Here is a 24,348-nt window from a genome sequence, read left to right as displayed (position 1 = left end):
AATTTAATATCGGTATTATATGTATTCCTTTTTAATATTTTATATTTTATTCTGTACACCACTTTTACCCTTTTATAATTTGCTATTGAAGAGCGAGACCTCCTAGCAAAGGTATATTTTTTACTTAAAAGGAGGTCTCTATGTAACATTTATTGTAAAAGTTGTACGAGATTACGAAATAAACATTTTGCCGGTTTTTTGGATTTCGCCGGTGAAAATTTCAATCATTGTTTTTAAACCCGCATTTGGCCAGCGTAGTGGACTCAAAGCATAACTCTTATTAACTCTCTCTTATTTACTTACTTATTTAATCAGAAGATCTTTGCCACAGTAATAGGTTAAATATGTTGTTTTGTAATCGTAATTCGACAGGTTAAAATCGTCTTTCTCTCGATAAAATTATTTTCCAATTCTTAACGTTTGTGTAGTGTAGTATAATTGAAAAGTGTGTCTGTAATTGGTTGAAATTGTGACGTAGTGTAATAGAAAATTGTGTGCGAGTGTTTGAATTAGTGAAAATAATGTTGAAATAGTGAAAAGTTGTATTTGTTTGTGATTGTGTTTTGTTACATTATAAAGTAAACTTAGATTTTGGTTATAAAGGGTGATTATCGAAACTATTTTATAGACCTTACGAACTGTTAGAAAATATAAAGTAAAATTTTCTTCTAGTTTAAAATGTTATTTCAACAATAGGTGCATTAAATTACGGTAGTTATCTTTTTAAACTATTTCATTACAGAATTATGTGAATAAATACATGCGTGCTCTATGTAATCATTCTTTGTGTTTTAAATAATTGAAATGGAAATAATTCAAATTGAATTCAATTACAGTCATTATTTTTATTAAAAGTATTTTTTTAAGCATTTTTTTTATTATACCTAATAATGTGGTTCTGACTTCGAGTTTGTTCGCGTAAATACGTTTTCCGGGGTAAAAAGTATCCGATGTGTTTAAACGCAGGATATTAGACTATGTTTGCATCAAACAATAATTTTTAGAGTGATTATTTATCAACGAATTTACATCTTCAACTTTCGTATATATGATATTAATCAAGTCAGATAATTTCAGTGATGTATAGATGTAAATGAGGCAAGGAAAGTTTCTAAGAATCGTACCAAGTGACGTTCTTTGGTCTGTACATAGGTCTATGTAAAAACACATTTATTTTTTGAACATATCTCCCGCACAAAGAATACTGATGAAAACGTATTATTTAAGACATAACCTATAGTTATAATTGTTTAATTTGTTTAACAGAAGTACTTTAGTTATAAGGTAAATAGCATATAAGTATATTGTGTAAATATAGAGTAAGGTTTTCTCGCTCCTTTATATTAGGTTTATTTTCCGAAATAAAAGAATTTGAATTTGAATTGAATTTGTGGTTCGCAGAAATAATTGTTCCGTGTGGCGTGTGGTAGGTGGCTTGGCGACCCAAGCCTCTGCGCCACGGAGACAGTCGAATTTGTATGTATGTAAGAGAGTTTCGTGTTATTTATATATGTTTTATATTTGCAGGTATACCGATAACCCCGACGGAGAAGCGTCCGCACAACAAGATTATAACTAACGGTTCACTGCCGCGCAGCGTCGCACTCAACAACCCTAACTTTGTACAGACCAGCGATGGATATTATAAGTAAGACCACTTTCATAATTATGTTAGAAAATCAAACTTGTTAGCGTCATTACAGTTCGTTGCTACCATGTACATTCGTAAGGTACTATACGTAAAGTATCTGAGGAAAATTAGTGAAGTAAGCATGGCCCGGGTTCCCCAAAAAATTAACAAAGAACACCATCAACTTTTTTACTATACTACATATTATTTCACACAAAGCAAAAGATCTATCTGTTCTAGGCTCTTATAGGATATTTAATGGCAATCAAAAGAACTTGCCTTGCAATTGTTACTTTTAGTAAGCACAAATAATACTAAACAAACATTTATTGTGTTTCCAGGTTCGATACTAGTCACAACAAAAACCCTCCCCTAAGCTCATCCCTCCCAATACAAAGGAATCTCTCAAGCTACGAGAACTTCGAAATGACTTCCCCCACAGAACTGACTCCCGAAGTCGTGATACCTCAGAACAATTACGAGAATGTAGGCCGAATGGATGAAATCGGAATACCAGTCTTTGAAGACTCCACACCGAGAATGCACGAACTATCTAGTCCAATACTGATAAGGAAACTACATAACCAAAGCGGGGATCGAATCCCGAACCTATCATCACCAATAGGAAGCCCTTATGAGAACGTATACTATAGAAACAACGTATACGGGAACTTGAAACCAAAATCTCCGAACACGCAAAGTCCTAGAACAAGAATTAAAACTACATTTGCACATAAAAATCTACCATCACCTCAGTACTTTATTTTCCCTACTCCACCGCCAGTGGATAATAGTAAAAAACCTCATTTTGATGAGAAAACTGAAAAACCTAAATTTGAAGGTATTGAAAAGCAACTAAGTCTTGAAGAAGAAATTCCTATGATAGATGATGACTTGACTAATGATATCGAGTTAAGATATTCAACTATCATAGATGATAAAAAAGAAGAATCAGCGGAGAAGAGTCCAGAAATAGTTTTGACTAAGAACCAGAGTTTTGATGACATGAAGAAGGAGTTAATGGCTGATATACCGGAGTTAGAAGAGTTTGAGAAAGATCTTAAAGAGAATAAACGAGAGAAGATCATTAAGACTATAGCAGAAGATATAAAGAAGATTGATATTGAGGCTGATTCTATAGATAGTGCGGTGTTGGATGACAATGCGGATGACTTGAAGGGAAGGTATGATAAGTTGAAGGAAGATAGAAAGAAGTTGGTAGCTGAAATACATGAGATTAAGTGTAAGATGGCTGAAATTAGGTCGCAGGAAGATGATATTTTGAGAGAGGTGAGCTCCCAATAACTTTTGTATAATAGTAATTTTTTTAGCGAACTTACAGGGGTAATTATGTTTCACAAGATTTGGTTTACGAATTAAAAACTAACTCGAGTATTAGATATTTGATGAAATTAATAGAAAGTTTATAATCATGTTATGTGCTCGTAAGCGCCTCATGAATAGTAACAATATTATTTCAAACACTGTATTTATTCAACCAACTCTTTTGTATATTTTGTAACTATAAAATGCCCCCATAGATGGGACACGTGACGTGTGACGCTCATAACATTTTTTTAAACCATTACTGTCGCACTATATGAAAAGGTCTCTCGAATTAACAACAAAATCGTTAATGAAAAAAATACTGTCTTTTGGAAACTTCAAATAACCTCTCCCTAACTTTTAACTAAACAGCCATAACATTATTTCAGTTGGAAATGGAGAAAGCCCTTATCAAAGGCGAGTACGACTCAGAGATAGCGATATTAAACATAGAGCAGAAGAAGAAGGCAGACCTGGTGGAGAGTGCCAGGAGGATCGAGGAGGAGATCCGGCAGCTCAAGCAGAAGCAGGAGGCGCGGCAGAACGAGATGAGGGACCGAGTTGAGATCGCTACCTTGAAGGCTGAGAGGTAAGCTACCTTCCTATGTCCTTTTTTATGTGTCCCACTGCTGGGTAAAGGTGTCCCAAAGTCCTCCTTCCTGCCAAACCTGCCATGCTAAGCAAATGCCGTTATATCATCATAATATATTTACCTTCCTATTAACTTCTAAAATTTTTTATAACTGTTGAAGTATAGTATTCGAGAATTACATTTATTTTGTTTTCGAACTTGATATAGATATATTAATTTATCTTAGAAAAGATAAACTATATTTATTCTCATTGTCGTGGGTTAAATTTCCTTTATCTTAACTCAGCTAAGGTTAAAACCATAGAACCAATATTTACATATAGTTATGTTATATTCACATTCATCGAGATTTTCGTAGAATACCCATTATATAAATATCAACTTTTAATGTCCACAGGTTCTTTGAAAAACTCTTTTATTCAGGAGCTAAGTAAGAGGCCCACAAATGTACTTAAATAGCAACTTTAGAAATAACATTTCCTCATTTTTTGTTCGCAGGTTAGAGAAAGACCTAAAAGACAACACAGCCACGCTGGAGGAGTTGCAGAACGCTCAAGACATTCTCGACAATGAGACCAAGATATTCGAGGACCTCGAGTTCCAACACCTTGAGGAGGAGTCCGAACTGTAAGTACACATAGATTCCTGTTTCATTTGTCTTTTCAATTAGTAGAATTGCCTTAGAAATCCGGCAAACCATGTTAAATGCCCGATTGCAATTAATAATCTAGACCCAAAGAAAAATTGGATTACTCATTGTAGCTGCAGTAAAAGAGAAGATTTATTATAATTCCAATTTTTTTATAAAAGTTGAAACTACAGTACACAATCAACAAAGTTTTTAATTTACGTAACTACAATAAATTGGGGACCTTCATTCAGTGAAGCAATGTGTTTTCTTTGATCATAAAAAAGACAAATATATAAAAGTAACAATATACAAAAAGTACTAAAGAAATATAATTTATTTTACAGATTATCGAACAGAGAAGACATCCAAAACGAAATAATACTTCTAACAAAAAAAATCGAAGCGCAAAAAAGTCGTATACTAACATTAAAATCTGAAGCCAATAACAATTTAACATCAGCGTTAGACGAAACTAAAGTATTACACGCAGAATACGTTAAACTATTAAACTCAGTTGAAGAACTAACTAGCAAGGTTCAAGCTATAGAGAAAGAACTAAAACCAATCGTTGCTAAACTTAATGATATTGAACGAACGCAGTCTCCCGATAGTGCGTTTTTCACTGACCAAACTCGAGCGAAGTCGGGTGAATTCGGTTACTCCCCACAAAGCTCCGATAGTGATGATATTGACCTCAAAATGTCGACTTTCGAAGACCATACTAAACAGATCAAAGATAAATTCAACTCTATAGACCAAATGTCACAGTCTATGACTGTAGATATCGAAAGAAGAGTGATTACTGATCTAGTTGATACAGATGAAAGGTACAGCGAAAGTCCATCGAAGTCCTCAACTTCGTCTAAAGAGAAAAAAGGTTTCTGGGAAAGGAATTTCGATTCTCTTAAACGTAAAAGTAAGAAACCGAAATCGCCTGAAAAAGTTGATATAATGTCTCAAAGTTTGAACGAAAATTTGTTCTACAATGACAATATTGAAGTAGACACCAGTCTTGACAAGTTTAATAGTTTAAGACATTCTAAAAAGAAGGACAAAAATGTAGGACCTATTAAAAGTAATTCGTCATCGAAAATCCCAACTTTTGCTGCTTTAGGCAAGATCATGAAAAAGGATTCTTTTGGTAAAAAATCTAGAGAAAATAGCATTAAGAACGACGAATCGGATAAAGAAAATAATTCTAAAAATCGTTATATTAAAAACCCTAAACCTGTAAGTCCAGACAATAAATATATTAAAGCTAAATCTCTATCACCTGAGAAGAAAGAAGAAGATATCAAAGAAGAGATTGAAGAAGACACAGAACAGAAAAATAAGGTGACATTTGAGAATAATACTAAAAACGACAGTTTAGTCGACACAGCACAGGCGGCTAAAATTTTACACAGGAAAAGTTGTGGAGACGAACCGAGTGTTAAAAGTGGGGAGTTTCAGAAAATTGCTGAAACGAATAAGATACCTTCTCAAGATGATATAGATAGGATCTCGAAGGTGACGATCGATGCACCGATACTGCCGAGTGATACGGATATGAATTCTCTTGGGAAACGGACCCTGGATAGTCTGATGGAGATTGAGAGGAAGAGAATGGAAATGTTGGAAGAACAAGGTGAGATTTACTGCGTTATTTTTAATTTAATAGCAAATCGTTAATCGCATAGAGACAAAAGGTTGACTAAATATATTATTTTAATAAGAAGTCCTCAACTATCTCATAACACTGTTTAAAATAACCCATGGACATAAAATGTACATATCTAAAAGAGTAAGGAACCATAGAAATGAATGAATAGTAAACAGCGTTTACCTAAAATTTTAACAATTGCGGAAGAAACCATTTTGGGTCGATTTTATTTCGGGATTTCCCACCTTAATTTCTAATCATGAAACAAACGTTATTTATCTCTTTCTTCTTTTATTCTTCCTTATTTAAACAAAAAGAAGAGGATAACAAGAAGTAGGGAAAAAAGATTCCCTCATGTATTTTAATCCATAAATATTAACCAATTTATCATGTTCCAGGATGCCAAGTAATAGAGAACGAGCGCGAAAAGATCCTAGAACTGAAACGTCGCGTACAAGACGAGACGAAGAAGCTGTGGGACCAGAAGTACCGCGCCGAGCACTCCAAGTCCATGGAGTCGGAGTGCCACAGCCTCCCCGTGGAGGACTCCAGTCTGCTCGACGATAGCTTCGTGGCTAACTCCAGCGTGTTCGACGAGAGGTGAGTACGGAGGAAAGGCAATGCAACATAACCTCTCTTTCTACAGCAGTTGGGTAAAAAGAAATGATTTTAGGTGTGTATATTGAGACTATTGGGAGTCAAATTTTAACCACTGTGCTACATTGCGCTGGTATTTAGCCAGTGTTCATGTATTGAGCATTTTTATGCCTCGGTAGACAAACAAGTTGATTGTTATAAATCGTAGGATTAATAAGAAACTCTAGCATAATATGTCATAACGCAAAACTTAACCTCCTAACTAATTTAATTTCTACAATTATTAACTAAATTCAGCTTGCGTCTCACTTAGAACAGTACAAATCTAATCAGCCTAGCCTTTTTTCCAACCAAACAAAACTAGAATTAAAAACTCTACTCAAATTATATTATCTATTTTTACGTGATTTAGAAACATACAAAACAGCTTTACGACGACTCACTAAAACAGTTAAATTACAAAAAGCCAGTAACACAAAGAAAACCTGCCATTTCAGGAAAATTCTCCCCACACTGAACTAGTATGAATCAGTTGTTCACACTATCAACGTACTGATAAGATAACGCAGTTAGTTTTGTACCGTGAACGCGTACACACGCGACATCGCGTGTCGGGAGTACGACTAAATAATTTCAGTTATTTGTTTGTTTGTCGTATGGTTAGTGGTCAACCTAGTGTCAAAGTTGTTCAAACCGCCCGAAAGGCCTTTGACGTGGCTTAACGACTGTTATCTTAGTAGACAACAACCGGGACCGACTTTTAACGTGCCCTCCGAAGCACGGAGACGCCCAGTTCAAATACCACTATGCGGTCACCCATCTATATAATGACCGCGCCAATGGTTGCTTAACCCACAGATCGTTTACAGACCGGTGAGCGCAACTGGCTATGGGCGCCTTAGTAATTTCAGTTATTTAATAGATACTTATGTCGTATTTACGAGTCGTATGTGTAATAATATTGTTTGCTATTTTTATTGTATTTGTTACTTGTGGTTGGTTTACTGAGTTATGTTTTGGGAAGTCGATTTTGAGACAACAGCTGTTATACTCTTAACATACGTATATGAAATCACGCCTTTTTCTTATAGCGTTAAGCAGAATCCCCTGCAAGCTATCCTTGCCTCATTCACATTTTCTCATATTTTTTCTGAAATAAGTTTTATAGTAATAAATTGGTTACTTAGCTTCTGTTTTGTATTTTTTGTTTACTGTATTAATGATATTTTAGTGAAATTTTGCGAAATCCATTTAAAATAGTTTTTTTCGTAATATACACATATTAAATAAAAGAGTGAACTAACTTAGACCCTCATCGTTATATTGAATAATAAGTGTGGATCTAGGAAATCAATAACTATTAATCAAGCATCTTCTGTAACCAATTAATCCAAGTAGTTAACGTAGATCATTAAATACATAAATGTACAAGTATATATTCGATTCGATACAATGCTTATCATAAAAATATTTCTTTCAATGTTGAACTTCATTATATCATCAAGTTATGTACAGTCGTGATCAAAAAACTGTGAAAATTGTCTTAAGGCTATTTGTTAGAAGTATGAAGTAACTTATTTGTGCGAAAATGTGTACTAAAGCTATAGATGTATTATTTGGTTTCAACTGAATAGCTTAAAACTTAAACTTAAAACGTAATGAAAATAATTAGGACGAAATTGCCGTAAAAGTCGCCTTTAAACACATGGCATAAGCACCTAATACAAACGACGAATAGTACGCAAATATCATTCAACACTTACACCTTTTTCTAAAAGATTTTTTTATGATGTAAACAATAAATTTCAATCAAGCTAAAAAATTAACATGGCTTTGTAAGGCCTCATAAAGACTTCAGAGATAGAATACTGTAATTCCTACATTTAATTTTACACTTGCGGTCGACTGTACCAACATATCAAGCGCTGATAAAGTATTAAAAATAATGATTGATTGTGTTGTATTTGTGGATATCTTACTGACCCGCTTATCTTAGGTGACACATATATTGTATAACTTAGTTGATACGGTGGGTATGTCATTAAGAAATAACTGTTCAATGGATTATATTAATTAATAGAAAATAATTATGGTGCGGAAGTTTATTTCAATGATTAGGTACAAATATTAGTATGTACTCTGTAGCGTTCGATTCTCATACAAAATTTCTCGATAGCTAGCCCGTTGTCGATAGTCGATAGTGGTAGAGAATCGCGTTACTGGTCTTAATTCTTAGAGAGAATTTGCGGGATTGAAAAATTAGGATGAAATCGGAGTAATTGACATTAATTTTGTTTTTGTTACAATATAGGCAGTTTATATTATTATAGTAAAATGCAGTCCACTTGCGACCACGGATAGTTTACCTTCCTCAAATCACGCGTTTTTAAACTCACGATTTGTACAGGTAATATTGTAATGCAACGCGATAAAAATAAATGTTATTACCTTATTTGCTTACCCGACGTTTCAGTCGATTTTTTCAATCGCGTTTAAGATTAATGCTGTTACCGATACCATTGCATTATAATATTCTGCGCCGAATCGTCAAGCAAAATAAAAGGACACAGTATTTAACACAAAAATATTTTTTCGATTCGAACCAGTTAAGTAGTTACTGAAATTAGCGCGTTTTTACAAATGCAAGAAGTCCCCATTGTCATCACGTTCTAGAAATAAATTTTACAATGCAACTTAAAATAGATTTTACTACTGTCTCTCTACAATAAAATACCAATAAAAGTTATTAAGTGTTAATTGATAGGAATTAGAGATCACTATGACGTTGATTGTCAATTAAAAGGGCATGACTTGTGCGACGTGTGGTAATTACCCAGTAATAATAATAGCTGAGGTCCCGGGTTCAAAACCTAGACGTTAATTATCTGCAGATGATAGTTTAAGGTCAATGATGGGTCAATTTATATAACTTTGTTGTGTTATTTAAGTTAAAAAGTTAGCAAATTGAGCACATTACAGTCCCACTACTAGACAGGCGTCTCCTCCCGGAATAAGAGAGGGGTTAGGCCTTGAACCCACTATCCTGGCTGATAATAGTTAATACCTCTGTGGTCTAGACGGTAGAGAATACGGCTGCTGATAAGAAGGTCTTAGATTCCATTCACGGGTCGGGTGAAGGGCTATTTGTTTTTTATTCGATTATTCTCACATGAGCTCGGAGTTCGGTAACATTCCCGTTATATTAAACAGGATCGCCATCTATTACATGAAAACATTGTTACTGTTGAAACAACGGGGTATTTCGTACGTCTCTGCCTACACTTTCGTGTATAACAGGCGTGATGTTATGTACATATCCTACTTCCTACTAATATTATTAATGTGAAAGTTTGTGAATATGTATGGATGTTTGTTACTCTTTCACGCAAATACTACTGAACCGATTACGATGAAATTTGGTTTATAGGTAGCTGAAGACCCAGAATAACACATGGGCTCCTTTTTATCCCGGATGCCTGAGCGATCGGGATTTACACGGGAAGGGTTTACACGCGGACGAAGTCGCCTTTAGTCTATTATACACCTTTACAAGTACAACAAAACAATAGTAATATTAAACAATAATTTAGCACCATTGTTTCTAAACCCTTTCGAATCCTTTCGAACAATACAATGTTATCAAAACAGACTATTATTATTCTAAACTAATAAACAGGAAAGGTTTTAAACAAAATTCGTGCACATTGTTTCATAAGAACTGAAAATAAACTGAAAACCAGTGATAAGCATAACAGTCGTGTAACTTACATGATAAGAATGTAAAATATTATGTTAAGAAATGTTTTATTTGCTAAAGTAGACTTGTGTGGGTTAATTTTACTTTACACATTTGCATTAATGTACTTACTATCTAGAAAACCTACCAACTGTAGCCCTACAACTTAGTAGAGAGCCGTAGCATGTACAATATTTCGATTATAATAGATATTTTTCTGTACTTCCGAGTAAAGTTACTTTATAAAACTGGCCACCAACAACAGCATAAGTCTGCAGGTTTCTTAATTCAGAATGTTGTATACCTCCGAGATAAGGCTCTTAAGATTTTGGACTATAAGGCTATAAATTCCTGAATTTTTTGGGGAATTAATCCGGACATAAACGTTGTTTTTTTGTGGTAGGGGTAGTTTAAGCAGACTGTAAGGCAGCTAGCTAAAACGCAAAACAGTTCTAGAGTCCATTACTCTCCACTACACCTAATTGATAAAATCTAACCTCTGAATATAGTGAACTCTCTTTTCATACCTCCATATTATCATATGATATTCTATCATATGTATACTTTCATTATCAGCGCATTAGAAAAACTGAGCCATGACATCACCGGTTCGATGACAGGCTGATGTCACGGCGAATATATAAACAATTAGAGTGAATTGTTTCCCGGCTCGACAATTACTACATTAAATGAAGCGTCTGAAACTGTAATAATGCGGACATAGAACTGCGCATTTTCCAGCATTTCGTCATATTATAACGAACTTTTGTCCCGAAAACACAAATTTAGACTCAAATAGAATCAGACATGCACGGCTCCGCTCAATTGAAAGATAAAAATATGTCCATTTCTCTTATTTTAGACCCCTGGTCAAACCATTTCCTTGCTACATTTTATTACAAAACGGTGTGTGGCTGAGTACGAAATCTGCCTCCGTGGCGCAGTGGTTTAGGTCGCCACGCCGATACCACTGCGTCGGGAGGTCGTGGGTTTTGTTTCGGGTCTGGTTGTGCTTTGTGTCCGTTGTTTGTATGTTTGTAAAAGTCCCCGCGACACAAGAGCAATTCTTAGTGCGGGAGTTGTCTTTAAAAAAAAAAAAAGGTAAGAGCGAGACTATTGCATTTTTGATAGTACCCACTAGCTTTTGCCTGGGACTTCGTTCGCTTAAAGTCTTTTTTTGGAGTAAAAATCCTAGTTATTAATCTTCTTCAACCTTGATCTTGACCTTAAATAGAATACTGAGAAAAATAAGAAATCGCCTATTATATCAATCTCTCGTTACGTACGACTGCACTTACTCGCATTACCTGCGAATATCTAAGTGACCGGTACAAAGTATCTCTTTCTAGAGCATCTAGGCATCGCTCTAGTTGCCTATTTCCCTTATCTGTGTCAATATGTCCGCGATACGACGATAGTGTTAACGATATTAATGCATTTGTAGGTTTAGTAGAAATTGTTTATTACATACCGTTGTTTGTCTACATCAAATATTTGACGAAAGTCTAAAGAACACAAAAGTTATGCATGTGTTCTAAATCATCTAATCATCGTATTGACGTTATGGAAAGTTGTGTAATTATAACTTTTAAACTCTCGTGTTGCATGTTTAATATTTAATAGGACACGGGAATTAACGCGAACACGCATTTTACCTTAAAATGCCTACCGTTTCGGCGCAGGTTGCACTTGGCACAGCCTGCGATCACGGCGAGTGCAGCCTGCGCCGAAACGTTATTCTCAGTGTTTAGACTCTGCTGAATGCTTACAGTGTTTTTCTGTCATTATTTTCATATAACCGCAATTGAACTTCGAGGTTCGGAGGTGCAAATTTTTAGTGTGGTTGGTCATTGCATTATGTCAAAAAAAAGTGGTTACTTTGCGGCTAATCTAAAGTAATTTGACTTTAAACGCAAATAACACCCAATTACAATAAAATTACGTGTACCAGTAACGATAGTTTAAAATCGTTAATCTAAAGCACCTTATACCTTACTGAAGACAGATTGTTGAAAGCAGTTTTTGTCGAACGACATTTTCCAGTGTAAAAACTTTTATTTGTGGTAAAGGCCAAGTTTATAGTTCCAATATATTTAGCTCCATATTAGTAAGTCCTCTGCTGCTACCTTAACGAACACAGCGTGATATAAACGATGAGCTGTCTATTAGCCTATCAACAATCAGTACACACTCGGTATGCGACAATGACGACTATTTAGGGCGGCCATATTGGACCACTCGTGTGTATAGCGTGTTCACTTTGAAGAACTTTTGATTTTTATGTGTTATGTTGAGTAGAGAGATGTCGCGTTGAATTTGTTACGGTATATGACTAATATAAAAGTTATTATTATTCTTCTTTTATAATTAAAATAATGTTTTTTATTAGTGTTAGATACTAAAATAGGTTGCAGAACCGTGTTTTCAAGAAGATACCAGTCTATTAGTGTACATCTTAATCACGCTAAAGGCTGAATACATTTTAAAAGAATTGACACACTAAAAATGTATTTGTCAAAACACGAGATACTATCCATTTTCATTTTCCATGCAAACAAAGTCCTGGGCCAAAACGATAAGTTCAAAAATATCACAACATTACTATATCACCGCTCGAACTCCTTAAGTTGTTTTTATATTAACATATGGAGACAAGTTAAGTGTGAATGTATAAAATTAATTCATACTCAGTAATCTGTCAAGTGCTTCCTCTTATTAGTGATATTTGTGTGATTAAATAGGAAATCGTTGTAATTAATCATAACTTACATGTTAAGCCAGAAGTAGACTCGAGTTTGTCAATATTCCGCGAATGTTATATAAATTGCGTAAAGTGGGAACACAGGTTGATGTTATTTTAAACAAGAACTTTATTTTATTCTAATTCGTTATTCTCTCTCTAGGCTAGTATACTACTATAGTTAAGAATCATAGGTTTAACTATGAAATTGCAATTTGTTCGTAATAACTTCATTAAGATTTAAATAACCAAAAACGTACACAAAGTATTAAGATTCCGTACGAACTTTTGAGTTTATGATATCGCTTCATTAACTTAAAACCTTAATCCCGAAACAAAAGTAATATTACTTGAATTCCCTTTAGTTGCATCGTTCCTTGGTCTCTGTTTATCCCTATGATGGAGTTATGTATGTATGTAATTCCATTTATTTAAGGGATAGTAAGCTATGGGTACAGTAATCATCTGTAAGGCAGGAAACTAGCTCAATATACTATGTAACATTGTAAAATACTCGATACGAAAGTATATTTACACAGATTTATCGATCTCACTCGACGCTATCTCTTATTATCAGCTGTTTAGAATTTCTAGATAACACTACGTGCGTGTTTTTCACGGAATCGTTTGAGTAAATTCCTCTTGCTATTTACGAACAAATAAATAGTTTAAATTGACTTAAAGTCAATATTTTGTAATGCTAGTAAGTACTCTAATTTGAATCTGTATTGTGAGACTATTATTTCATATCTCTAGGAAAAATATTAACGAATAAAAATGATCGTGACTTATTTATATATTAGAATCAAAATTGGTTTAACTGTATGATTTTATGATTTCGAGGTTATCAGTAAAATGCAGTTTCCAAAAGAGCACACGTCTTTTATCTTTTTAATATGTATTTTTTTTTATGTAATGTAATGTTTTTAATATGTATATTCAATTATTCCCGTCATTTAGTATGTAATAGTATTTATTATAATTAAACTGAGTCATATTTAAAACTGCGTATTACATGTCTAATTTACCATGCAAACACTATAAAATAAATAAAATAAAATAAGCCTTTATTGCTGAGATTTACATTTACACACTGTTTGCGGTCAGTTCATCGTTTTCAGCTTGTCCTTCGACAAAGGCCTCCTCTAATGCTTTCCACTTTTCCCTGTCTTTAGCAATTCGTATCCATTTTGGGCCAGCGATCTTCTTCAGATCGTCCTCCCAACGTGTAGTTTGTCTTCCTCTACTCCTCCTGCTATCCCGTGGGTACCATTCTGTGACTAGTCTTGTCCATTTCTCTATCCCTTCCCTTACCATGTGTCCAGTCCACCTCCATTTCAATCTTTTATATACCGTGGTTATGTGTTTAAATTTAGTTTTAATCTTTATAATTTCTAATTTCGCCTTGTCTTTTACACTAGTCCCAAAAATTAAGGGATATAAAAAAATAATCTAAATTTTTGGGTGATTTTCAACAAGCTGTAACTCCGAGGAAAATGGTCGTACAGAAAACATAAAAAAAGCAAATTGTAGCTCCAAGTGTCTAGTTTTTAGATATTACCATGAAATTTTTTTGTCATGGCCAGGTCTGGAGAAATCCTACGAAAACTACCAAAAAAAAAATTTTCCAAATTTTTTCACTCCTAAAAAAAGGTCCACGGGCTTCAAAAAATTTTTTTTCATTCTTTCGTTCTAAAGTTCTTTTAGAAAATTTAATCCTCTTTAATTTGCCGTATTCAAAAAGCCTGTGCGACAATTTGCCACGGAGTTATCGTCAATCAAAGCAAAAAAGTTATTTTTGACTTTGATATTCAATAACTCCGGAAATAATGATCGTACAGGAAATCAAAGGAGGGTTTTGAAAACTGCACAATATTTTCTATAAGAAAATGTAAACATCTTTTAAGAAAAATTTTTTATTTTGAATTGAAACCTCGGACTGAAAAAAAGACAAAAATTCGCGAAATTAAGGATATTTGGATAACTTGGTATAACTTTGGATAAAATGGATGAACGAAGGATATCGTCGGTAATTTTTCAACCTCAAAGTGTCCCCTAAAATTCCTCAAAAATTCAAAGCGCTGCGATTTTTTTTTCATTGTGCCCCGAAGCTTCAAATTCTTTGTTGTTGCAAAAATCACCATTGTGAGCAATTTTGTGGTTTTTATTCATTTTTGTAATCAATTTTTTTTTTCTCTCTAAAATCTTTATTTTTTCGATTAAAAAGCAAATCACAAAACGAGAGATCGTCTATCGCTGCCATGAAGTCAAAATCGAGATTCGTCAGTCCATAAGACACTGGTCCACTGTCTACGACCCCAATCGTGATGGTCATGCACATAAGCCAATCGGGCTCGACGATGTCGTGGAGTGAGCATAGGCACGCGATTTGCTTTTTAATCGAAAAAATAAAGATTTTAGAGAGAAAAAATTTTTTTTATTAAAAAAATGAATAAAAATCACAAAATTGCTCACAATGGTGATTTTTGCAACAACAAAGAATTTGAAGCTTCGGGGCACAATGAAAAAAAAATCGCAGCGCTTTGAATTTTTGAGGAATTTTAGGGGACACTTTGAGGTTGAAAAATTACCGACGATATCCTTCGTTCATCCATTTTATCCAAAGTTATACCGAGTTATCCAAATATCCTTAATTTCGCGAATTTTTGTCTTTTTTCAGTCCGAGGTTTCAATTCAAAAAAAAATTTTTTCTTAGAAGATGTTTACATTTTCTTATAGGGAATATTGTGCAGTTTTTAAAACCCTCCTTTGATTTCCTGTACGATCATTATTTCCGGAGTTATTGAATATCAAAGTCAAAAATAACTTTTTTGCTTTGATAGACGATAACTCCGTGGCAAATTGTCGCACAGGCTTTTTGAATACGGCAAATTAAAGAAGATTAAATTTTCTAAAAGAACTTTAGAACAAAAGAATGAAAAAAATTTTTTTGAAGCCCGTGGACCTTTTTTTAGGAGGGAAAAAATTTGAAAAAAAAATTTTCTGGTAGTTTTCGTATGATTTCTCCAGACCTGGCTATGACAAAAAAAATTCATGGTAATATCTAAAAACTAGACACTTGGAGCTACAATTTTCTTTTTTTATGTTTTCTGTACGACCATTTTCCTCGGAGTTACAGCTTGTTGAAAATCACCCAAAAATTTGGATTCTTTTTTTATATCCCTTAATTTTTGGGACTAGTTTATTTTCACTCCAATCACACTTCTTTCCATTACATTTTGGCAAACTTGGAGCTTTTTCAGTTGTTTTTTATTTAAGGCCCATGTTTGGCATCCATACGATAAACATGGCAGGATACATGTATTATATACTTTTCTTTTGTCTTTAATAGGCATATTTTCGTCTTTCATGATTTCGCTTAACGACCAAAACCGATTCCAGCTGTTTGTTATTCTTCTATCTATTTCTTTCTGCATTGTATCTTCAGTGGTTAAAAGTTGGCCCAAGTAAATGTATTCGTTAACGTAGTCAATTTTCATCTGTCCATTATTTAATCTTATATCTGTTTTCGCTGAGTTTGTCAGTACCTTTGTTTTTGATGCATTCATTGTAAGGCCTACTTTAGCACTTTCGTCTGATAGCTGTTGTAACATTTCTTCTAAACTGCCTGGAGATTCAGCAAACAGAATAATATCGTCAGCGAAACGTAGATGATTAAGTTTGTCACCGTTAACGTTGAGTCCATGGTTTTCCCATCTTAGATTTCTAAAAACCATTTCAAGGACAGAGGAGAATAATTTCGGTGAGACGGGATCGCCCTGCCTAACACCTCTCTCGATAGGAAATTCTTCTCCTGTTCTTTCCAGTTTGACTTGGGCTGTACTTCTTGAGTAGATGTGTTTTATTATGCGAATATACTTGGACTGCACACCTTGACTTTCTAATGCTCGCCAGATGCTTTCGTGATAAATGGAGTCAAAGGCTTTGTTGTAATCGACGAACCCAATGTAATATACTTTATTGTATTCCTTATATTTCTGCAGCACCTGCCTTACGACGTGGATGTGGTCTATTGTCGAGAATTTACTTCGAAATCCAGCCTGCTCTTTTGGTTGGTTCTCGTCAAGCGTTACGGTCATTCTTGACAGTATGATCTTTGAAAAGATTTTGTATATGTTAGACATTAAGCAGATAGGTCTGTAATTGCTTATATTTCCCCTGTCCCCTTTCTTGTATAATAAAATTATAGTTGATTTTGTCCAATCTGGGGGGATATTTTCGGTTGTTAAGATGTCGTTGAATAAATCTGTTAGAATGGGAGCGAGCACTGGTAGTGTATATTTTATTGTTTCGTTAGGTATTTGATCTGGGCCTGGGGCTTTGTCTAATTTCTGTGTGTTAATTGATTTTATAACTTCTGATAGTAATATTGTTGGTACGGGATGTAAGTCTGTGGGTATTTGACTTTCTTTTTCCACTGATATTGCGTTTTGTTTTTGGTATAGTTTTCTGTAATAGTCTGTAGCTATTGTGAGTATCTCTTGCCTTTTGCTGGAATAACTACCATTTGTACCTTTTAGGTTTGGCATCCAGATTTTCTTTTTGACACTATAATGTATTATCAAATGCATGTGTCATGATTACATCATATCATCAAAGCCTTTGTCTTTATAGAAAAAGGCTCAAATAGTGCTCCTTTTGAGCAATATTCACATATTATATGCACTTTTTATATATTCGCTTAGCCTTTGTTCCAAACTATGTTGGAGTCGGCTTCCAGTCTCACCGGATGCAGCTGGATACCAGTGTTTTACATGGAGCGACTGCCTATCTGACCTCCACAACCCAGTTACTTGGGTATTAACACGATACCCTTCGGTAAGACTGGTTGTCAGACTTTCAAGCTTCTGACTACTGTTAACGACTGTCAAAGATCTTCGAAAATGACAGCCGGGACCCACAATTTAACGTGCCTTCCGAAACACGGAGGAACTCGATATGTATAAGATGGTCACCCATCCACGGAACAACCTCGGCAAGCGTAGCTTAACCTCAGAGATCGATCCGTGCGGCTGTTGTAAACTAAGCCACGAGCTCCAAATTATATGCACTTTTTAAAACACGTAAATCTACAGAGAAAACATAAGATATACACATCACTTAGATTGAGACACGTTTAAGTTTTCGTAAGAGACTACACTTTATGATAAAAATTGTAGTCTAGTTTACAAATCTATCATTTTAGCAGTGATAATTACTCCCAAAAAAAGCTTTTTCTTTAACAAAAATGCAGTAAAACCTTTCACTAAAATTGTTAAAACTTCACGATTTTCTGACGTACAAGACGAAACTGAAAATTAAAATAGTATGTTACAGAAATAGCTCCGAATGTCTTCCAATTATGTTTATACTTCAGTCACGCTAATTAAATAAAATTATGGGCTTATTTAGATGGGCTTTGTTATTTAGTATGCGTTTTGAAAGTTATTTTTTCTTTTGAAGAAACAATTTAATAGTATTTTGTAGTATATTAGGTTGTTCTGTGTTATGTGATAATTAACTGTCATATTTCATCTTGGGATAGAAAAGCATCTGTTTTCTACTTGCCTTGAAAACTTAATATCAGCGACATATTAAAGTTTTGGTCAAAAGTGTAATAAAATGCTAATAACTTTTATATCATGTACCTGGGTTCGAATCCCCGTATCAAAGTAGCTACTAGTAACTGGTATTAATTTAGTTAATACATATATATTATGCCTATAAATTTGACAGGTTTTTTTTTTCATGTATTTGTTTATTCTAATACTTTTCGTTTTGAAGAAAAAAATATATATTCTAACTAAAATGCGACATAAACATTTTTACTGGTCGCTTTAATTAATATATAATTAAAAAACCCATCCAAACATACTTGCCTCATATCAATAGCTTAATTCACAAAATATAATCTCTACACAAAAAGCAACACACTGTATCTACACCGTGTCAATGCATATTATAAACTTCCCTAGGTTCAATTGAGTTGAACAGATGTTTTCGTTCGCGACGCACCGACACTGCTTACCGCGGAAGTGTTACGTTAACATGATAATAGTGAAGTGTATGTATGTATGTGAGTGAAATGTTGTGAAAATGATGTGTCGGTTTTGATGAAGTTGTGGTTTTTTTAATATGTTGGTTATGTTTGTTTGTTTTAGGTTGTGTGTGTTGTGCAAAATGATTCGGTTAATGTTTTGAAAGATTAATTTGGTGTAGATTTTAATTGAAACTGGGAATGATGGTAGATTAAGGTGTTGAATAGTTTTTTTTTGATAAGACTCAATTAATAATTATATGGAAGTTGTTAGCGTAATGATATATATCAGTCAGTAATTACTTAATTTGGATTTTCTACTTTCTAATTAGATGTATTTCATTTCAAGTCATTCTATTACCCGTTAATAATATAATCGTAACTGTGAATATATATTTATCTACATACACCGCAATCGAAACAAGAAAAACACATATTTTTATAGTTCCTAACATTAAAAAAAAACTTAGTTAAAATACAACATCTCAATCTCAAACACTATTTTCCTTAGTATTAGTAGTTATCTCATACAAACTACCAATTAAGATAGCCACTTATTGTCCTCCACACAATTTCTCAATCTCTCCAACTAGCCAATAACTCTCGCATTGCCCTCTGACCTAACACTATTAATAATAATAATTATAATCAAGTAACTGTATAGATTGTAAACGCAGCCGTGGGAACTAATTGTAGTGTAGACGTTATGACTAATGATTTACTGAGGGCTTCAACAGATGGTCGAGAAAGTAATGAGTATGAGAGTTAGGGATAATGTGTGCAAGTAAATATACTTTTAATTGTTAATGTACAATTAGAAACATCGTTTTGGTAAAGCTATTTGTTTGAAATTCCCGACCCGTTTAATATAGCTGGAAACGTGAAATAAGACCTAAGCGCCCACTTTTCGATTGCGGCAATTCTTTTCCTGATTTGAAGATTTTCTTATAAGATCATCCAATGTTACCAGAATAATATATCAGAAAAAATGTTGAATATAATGTTCCTAAATTTAACATGAATGTTAACTACCCAATTAAAATTATAGAAATTACAGAATTATAAATCTTATGTTATTGGGTTCTTTGCTCTCTGCCTAACTATATGGGTAAAATTGCGTAATTTTATGTATGTTAGTATGTAAATGTTAGGCATGTCATTCATAATACACCTGACAATTATTAAATACCCCAAAAGGAAACATAAATTAAACAAAATCACGTTCTATACGTTCTTCATACTCGAAGTAGACTATCCAGCTAACTTCGCTTTGCTATCTAGTATCGACCCAGTCTCGTTATCTATCAAATTGGTTTCATTGATCTCCAATATTGTATCGTCTAAATTGATTCATAGGCTCGACATTGGACGTCCATTGTTGTTCAATTCTATTCATTGCCTTAGTCGTTACGATATAGCCACTAGCATGTTATACTGATAGTAATAATCATTTCGGCAGTAACAAAGTAGTAATTGTCAACTTTCGCATGATACTTTTATACAGATCTTGTATAAAAGTTATGCAATTATATTGATCAGTTCAGGGCAGCGTATGTACAAAAATAGAGGAATGCTATGATAATTCTAAGTTCCTACCTTTTTCTAGGTGATAGATTTGAAACATCGATGTAACATAACACACTTTATACCCATAACTGTGGTTAGATATGTATGGAATTCACCTACTTACGCACTTGCCCCGTTTCTGAGGTACATTTAGCGGTAGTTTATCTATTCAATAGCGTTTAAACTCATATAAACATGACAGTTTGAATAGATAAACTATCGCTAAATGTGCTTCAGAAACGGGACATTAATATTGCAATTGGTTTCCTTATCTTGATGTCTATTACCACGAGTCTGTTTTGCCATGAGTCTATACCGGGCACTTTCCTTAACGTGAAAACATTCTAAGATTGGAAAATCCCAACATCATTTACCCGACCGGGGCATCAAACTAGGGACCTCGCGAGCATGATTTCCTTTAAGAACCAGTAACTTTCAAAGTTTTTTAGCATACTCTTTCATAAGAAATATATCTATTAGGTCGGGGAAAAAGTTTTTTCGCACTGTAGTATTTATGAACTTGTAGTAAAATCTCTTTGGCTTCCAGAATCACAATACGATTCATTAGGTCTCTTTAAGTGAGCTCGTGAGGTACCAAAATATCGAGTTTTTTTGTGTACAGAAAAGATTTTTATTACAAGTTCATACATACTATAATGCGAAAAGACTTTTTCCCCGACCTAATATTTAATTGACGGTATTTTCCTTAACCATATGAATTATGAGTCAGTTAGTTATTTAGTTAGTTCCGATACGTGCGGCCTTGTCACACGACTTACAGAAGTTCACGGTTTGATAGTTTTTTTGTATGTTTGTGAACATATTAGTCATTACTTTTGCTAGTTTCTTTAGTATAGTTTGTTGTTACTCATTTTAACGTAGTGTATTAGTAAGCGTGGTAGTATTTATTTTATAGTAGTACAATATTTCAATAGATTATTATTAAACCCTGGTTTCTGAGTACATTTAGCGGTGGTTTGTCTATTCAATAATGTTTTTTTTTAAATGAGTTAAAACGCTATTGAATAGATAAACTACCGCTAAATGTACCTCAGAAACCGGGGGTAAAGCTGGTGATCTTTACCAACCGTTGTCAATAAGTTAACTTGGTTATTGAATAGTTATCTGTCTTCTATTAGTGAAAATACTTAGGTACTTTGGATAATCGAATATAAAAAACGACTAACGAAAAATGAGTGCGACATTTTATCGAAATATACAAATGCGATAAACTTTGAAACAATATAATATAACTGAAAACTTTGTTACCAAGTGTGAACTGTGAATTATGAGTGTTGTCTTTTAAGTGATAACTAATAGTGAATTTAAAAATGTCTAAGAGTAAGGAAAAGGATAAAAAATGCTCGCTGCTGTGTTGGTAAGTAGTAACTTGTTAGATTATAAATAATCGTTTTTTCGACAAGTGTTTACATAAATTTTGTCAGTTAATTTAATGAGATTAATTATCTACATGTACTCAAAAGGATTTTAACCTTTATTTTGATAAATTCGTCATTGATAACAATTTTTACATTCCTTGATTAAACAATGTAAATAAACATTGATATTTAAGCAATTAAGATGACTGAAAATAAAAAAATGTGTCATATTCGACCTATAAAAATACCTTTACTTTTTATTCATTATATACTGAAATGTAACATTTACAGTTACAAGTTGAATATATAAAAACTAAAGGTGACATCAATAAAGTGCAATATACACTAGATTAACCCGTGGGTTGACTCGTATGCAGATTGTTGATAACAGCTATAACAAGACAGGACGATGTTATTAACAATAACGGGTGTACTTCCTGCTTTTGTACTGTTTCTAGTTTGAAACAGACTTGACTAGTTTTAGGGCTATGATAATGTGTGTGCAGTGGTTAAGATTTTAAGTAAGTTTTTGAATAATTTGGTTCCGCAATATAAGAATGATTTTAATTATTAATTTAAGCCATTAATGTCCCGCTATAGGGCAAGTAATATAACCCTAAATTTGCTTAAGCTACAGATTGTTTTTAGACAGTTTTGTTGATACAATTTTTAAAATTAATCATTTAAATAACGTAATTCGTGAAGTCGTCCCAATTTCCTGCATTTTAATGTGTCAAAACCAACATTTCCGACAAGTAACATTCTCTAAAGAGTCGGGGAGACCGTCCCGTTTTAATGTGACAAAAATAATTACAAGTCAGAACTGTAGCTCAATTATTTACAGTCGGTTCTGTCATGCATCGAAAGTTTGACATTTAAAATGTACTGCCAAAATAGTTCCTACGACGCCTGCTAGAGGCGCTGATTAGATAGTCGTACAAATTTCTCGATAGCTAGCTGGTTGTCGGTGGATCTTGGTAGAGAATCGAGCTACTGTTTGTAATGTGTCAAAATAAACATTTCCGACAAGTGACATCCTCTAAAAAGTCGGGAAGTCTAAAAAGTCCCGTTTTAAAGTGACATGGCAGAAGCGATGTGTTTTCATGTTGTTGTTGAATGAACGTAACGTGTGTGTTCTTGTTACAGCTCCGGGCTTATGTCGTCCTCCATCGAAGAGGTAAGTCAAGTTTTGATAATTTTCTTTAATATTAAAGAATATTTTCGAAACCAGGTAAAAAATGTAGGTGCCCTAGAGGTGAGTGTAAAACTTGATAAAGAAAACCTCAGTATGAGGTGATTTTTGTAACAGATTTTACGTAGATTACTACTATTTGCTACCGTCATATTTGATCCTTTGATCATAGAGGGTATACCTAATATATAGAGAATCAACATACTATTAGCATGTTATTCAATTTTGAGAACCAGAAATCGATGTAACCGAAATACTTAACAAGATTTTTCTACAGTCTAGATCTTTATACTCATAAAGACTCGGGAATATAATTCCGAGTGCTTTCAATAACCTACCTTCAGTTAACGATAAGACTGTTAGAACGTGTTTATTGCGTCTGTTTTCTAAAAAATTACGTAGTCTGAAATAAGAAAATTAAATAAAAAAAAGGAGAAGCTTTAGTTACTCCAGTAAAAATCAATATTTATTATCAATCAAACCCAATGACGTAAAGCCAATACCATTGCAGAATTCTTCTTCCCACATAAGAACTATAACACAATACATACAAAAATACACTGTAACACAGAATTATTATTAGAACAAAAGAATAGCTAGTGTTAGCTAAATTAAACGACTGAGTGTTCATCGTGGGGTTTATGACCTTTTTAATGTTGTTTCTCGTAGTTCATTGTTTTTCAAATAGTGTTTTAAATGTATTATTTGTCAGCTTTCCTGGAAAGTTTTTATACTCTGATTTAAACATCGTGATGAAACTTTGCATGCTGACTGAGGGCCTAATCTCTCCCTCGTTCGGGAAGAGACCCTTGCTGAACATTGGGGCAGCAATAGGTTATATGCATTGCATGCGACTCGCTAGGTTTTTGTTATTGTAAACAGTCTTAGTGTGACATCGGGTCTTCATCTCCAAGCTAAATTTCATGAGATTGCTTCATCGAAATAGCCGTGGAAGCGTAATCTATACTAATATTATAATGCTGAAGAGTTTGTTTGTTTGTTTGAACGCGCTTATCTCAGGAACTACGGGTCCGATTGAAAAAAATATTTCAGTGTTAGATAGTCCATTTACCGAGGAAGGCTTTAAGCTATATAACATCACGCTATGGCCATTGGGAACAGAGAAGCAACGAAAAATGTTACAAAAACGGGGAAAATTCTCTCTTGTGTATCAGCTAGTTTACTATATAGGTTATATAGTTAAAGGAGTTACTAAACATTTTATACTGAGAGACCGTGAGAAACAAATCACTCTACGAGGCAGACATTAGATTAAGTGT

General features: G+C 33.9%; 1 protein-coding gene across 2 annotated transcripts in view; it reads left to right on the top strand.

The window, feature by feature from the left end:
- LOC142984299 (uncharacterized) overlaps positions 1-24,348 on the top strand; it is a 131,681-nt gene that overhangs the window by 82,945 nt on the left and 24,388 nt on the right. For both annotated transcript variants that reach the window (XM_076131794.1, XM_076131793.1), the window contains 7 exons: positions 1,528-1,648; positions 1,972-2,920; positions 3,346-3,545; positions 4,047-4,175; positions 4,524-5,806; positions 6,220-6,421; positions 23,023-23,053. In XM_076131794.1, the coding sequence (XP_075987909.1) occupies positions 1,528-1,648; positions 1,972-2,920; positions 3,346-3,545; positions 4,047-4,175; positions 4,524-5,806; positions 6,220-6,421; positions 23,023-23,053 (2,915 nt within the window). The remainder of the gene's footprint in view (positions 1-1,527; positions 1,649-1,971; positions 2,921-3,345; positions 3,546-4,046; positions 4,176-4,523; positions 5,807-6,219; positions 6,422-23,022; positions 23,054-24,348) is intronic.

The sequence above is a fragment of the Anticarsia gemmatalis genome, chromosome 26, assembly GCF_050436995.1.
Source record: "Anticarsia gemmatalis isolate Benzon Research Colony breed Stoneville strain chromosome 26, ilAntGemm2 primary, whole genome shotgun sequence".
Lineage (NCBI taxonomy): Eukaryota > Metazoa > Arthropoda > Insecta > Lepidoptera > Erebidae > Anticarsia > Anticarsia gemmatalis.
The sequence above is the reverse complement of the archived record's forward strand: the minus strand, read 5'-3'. Positions and strand labels throughout refer to the sequence as shown.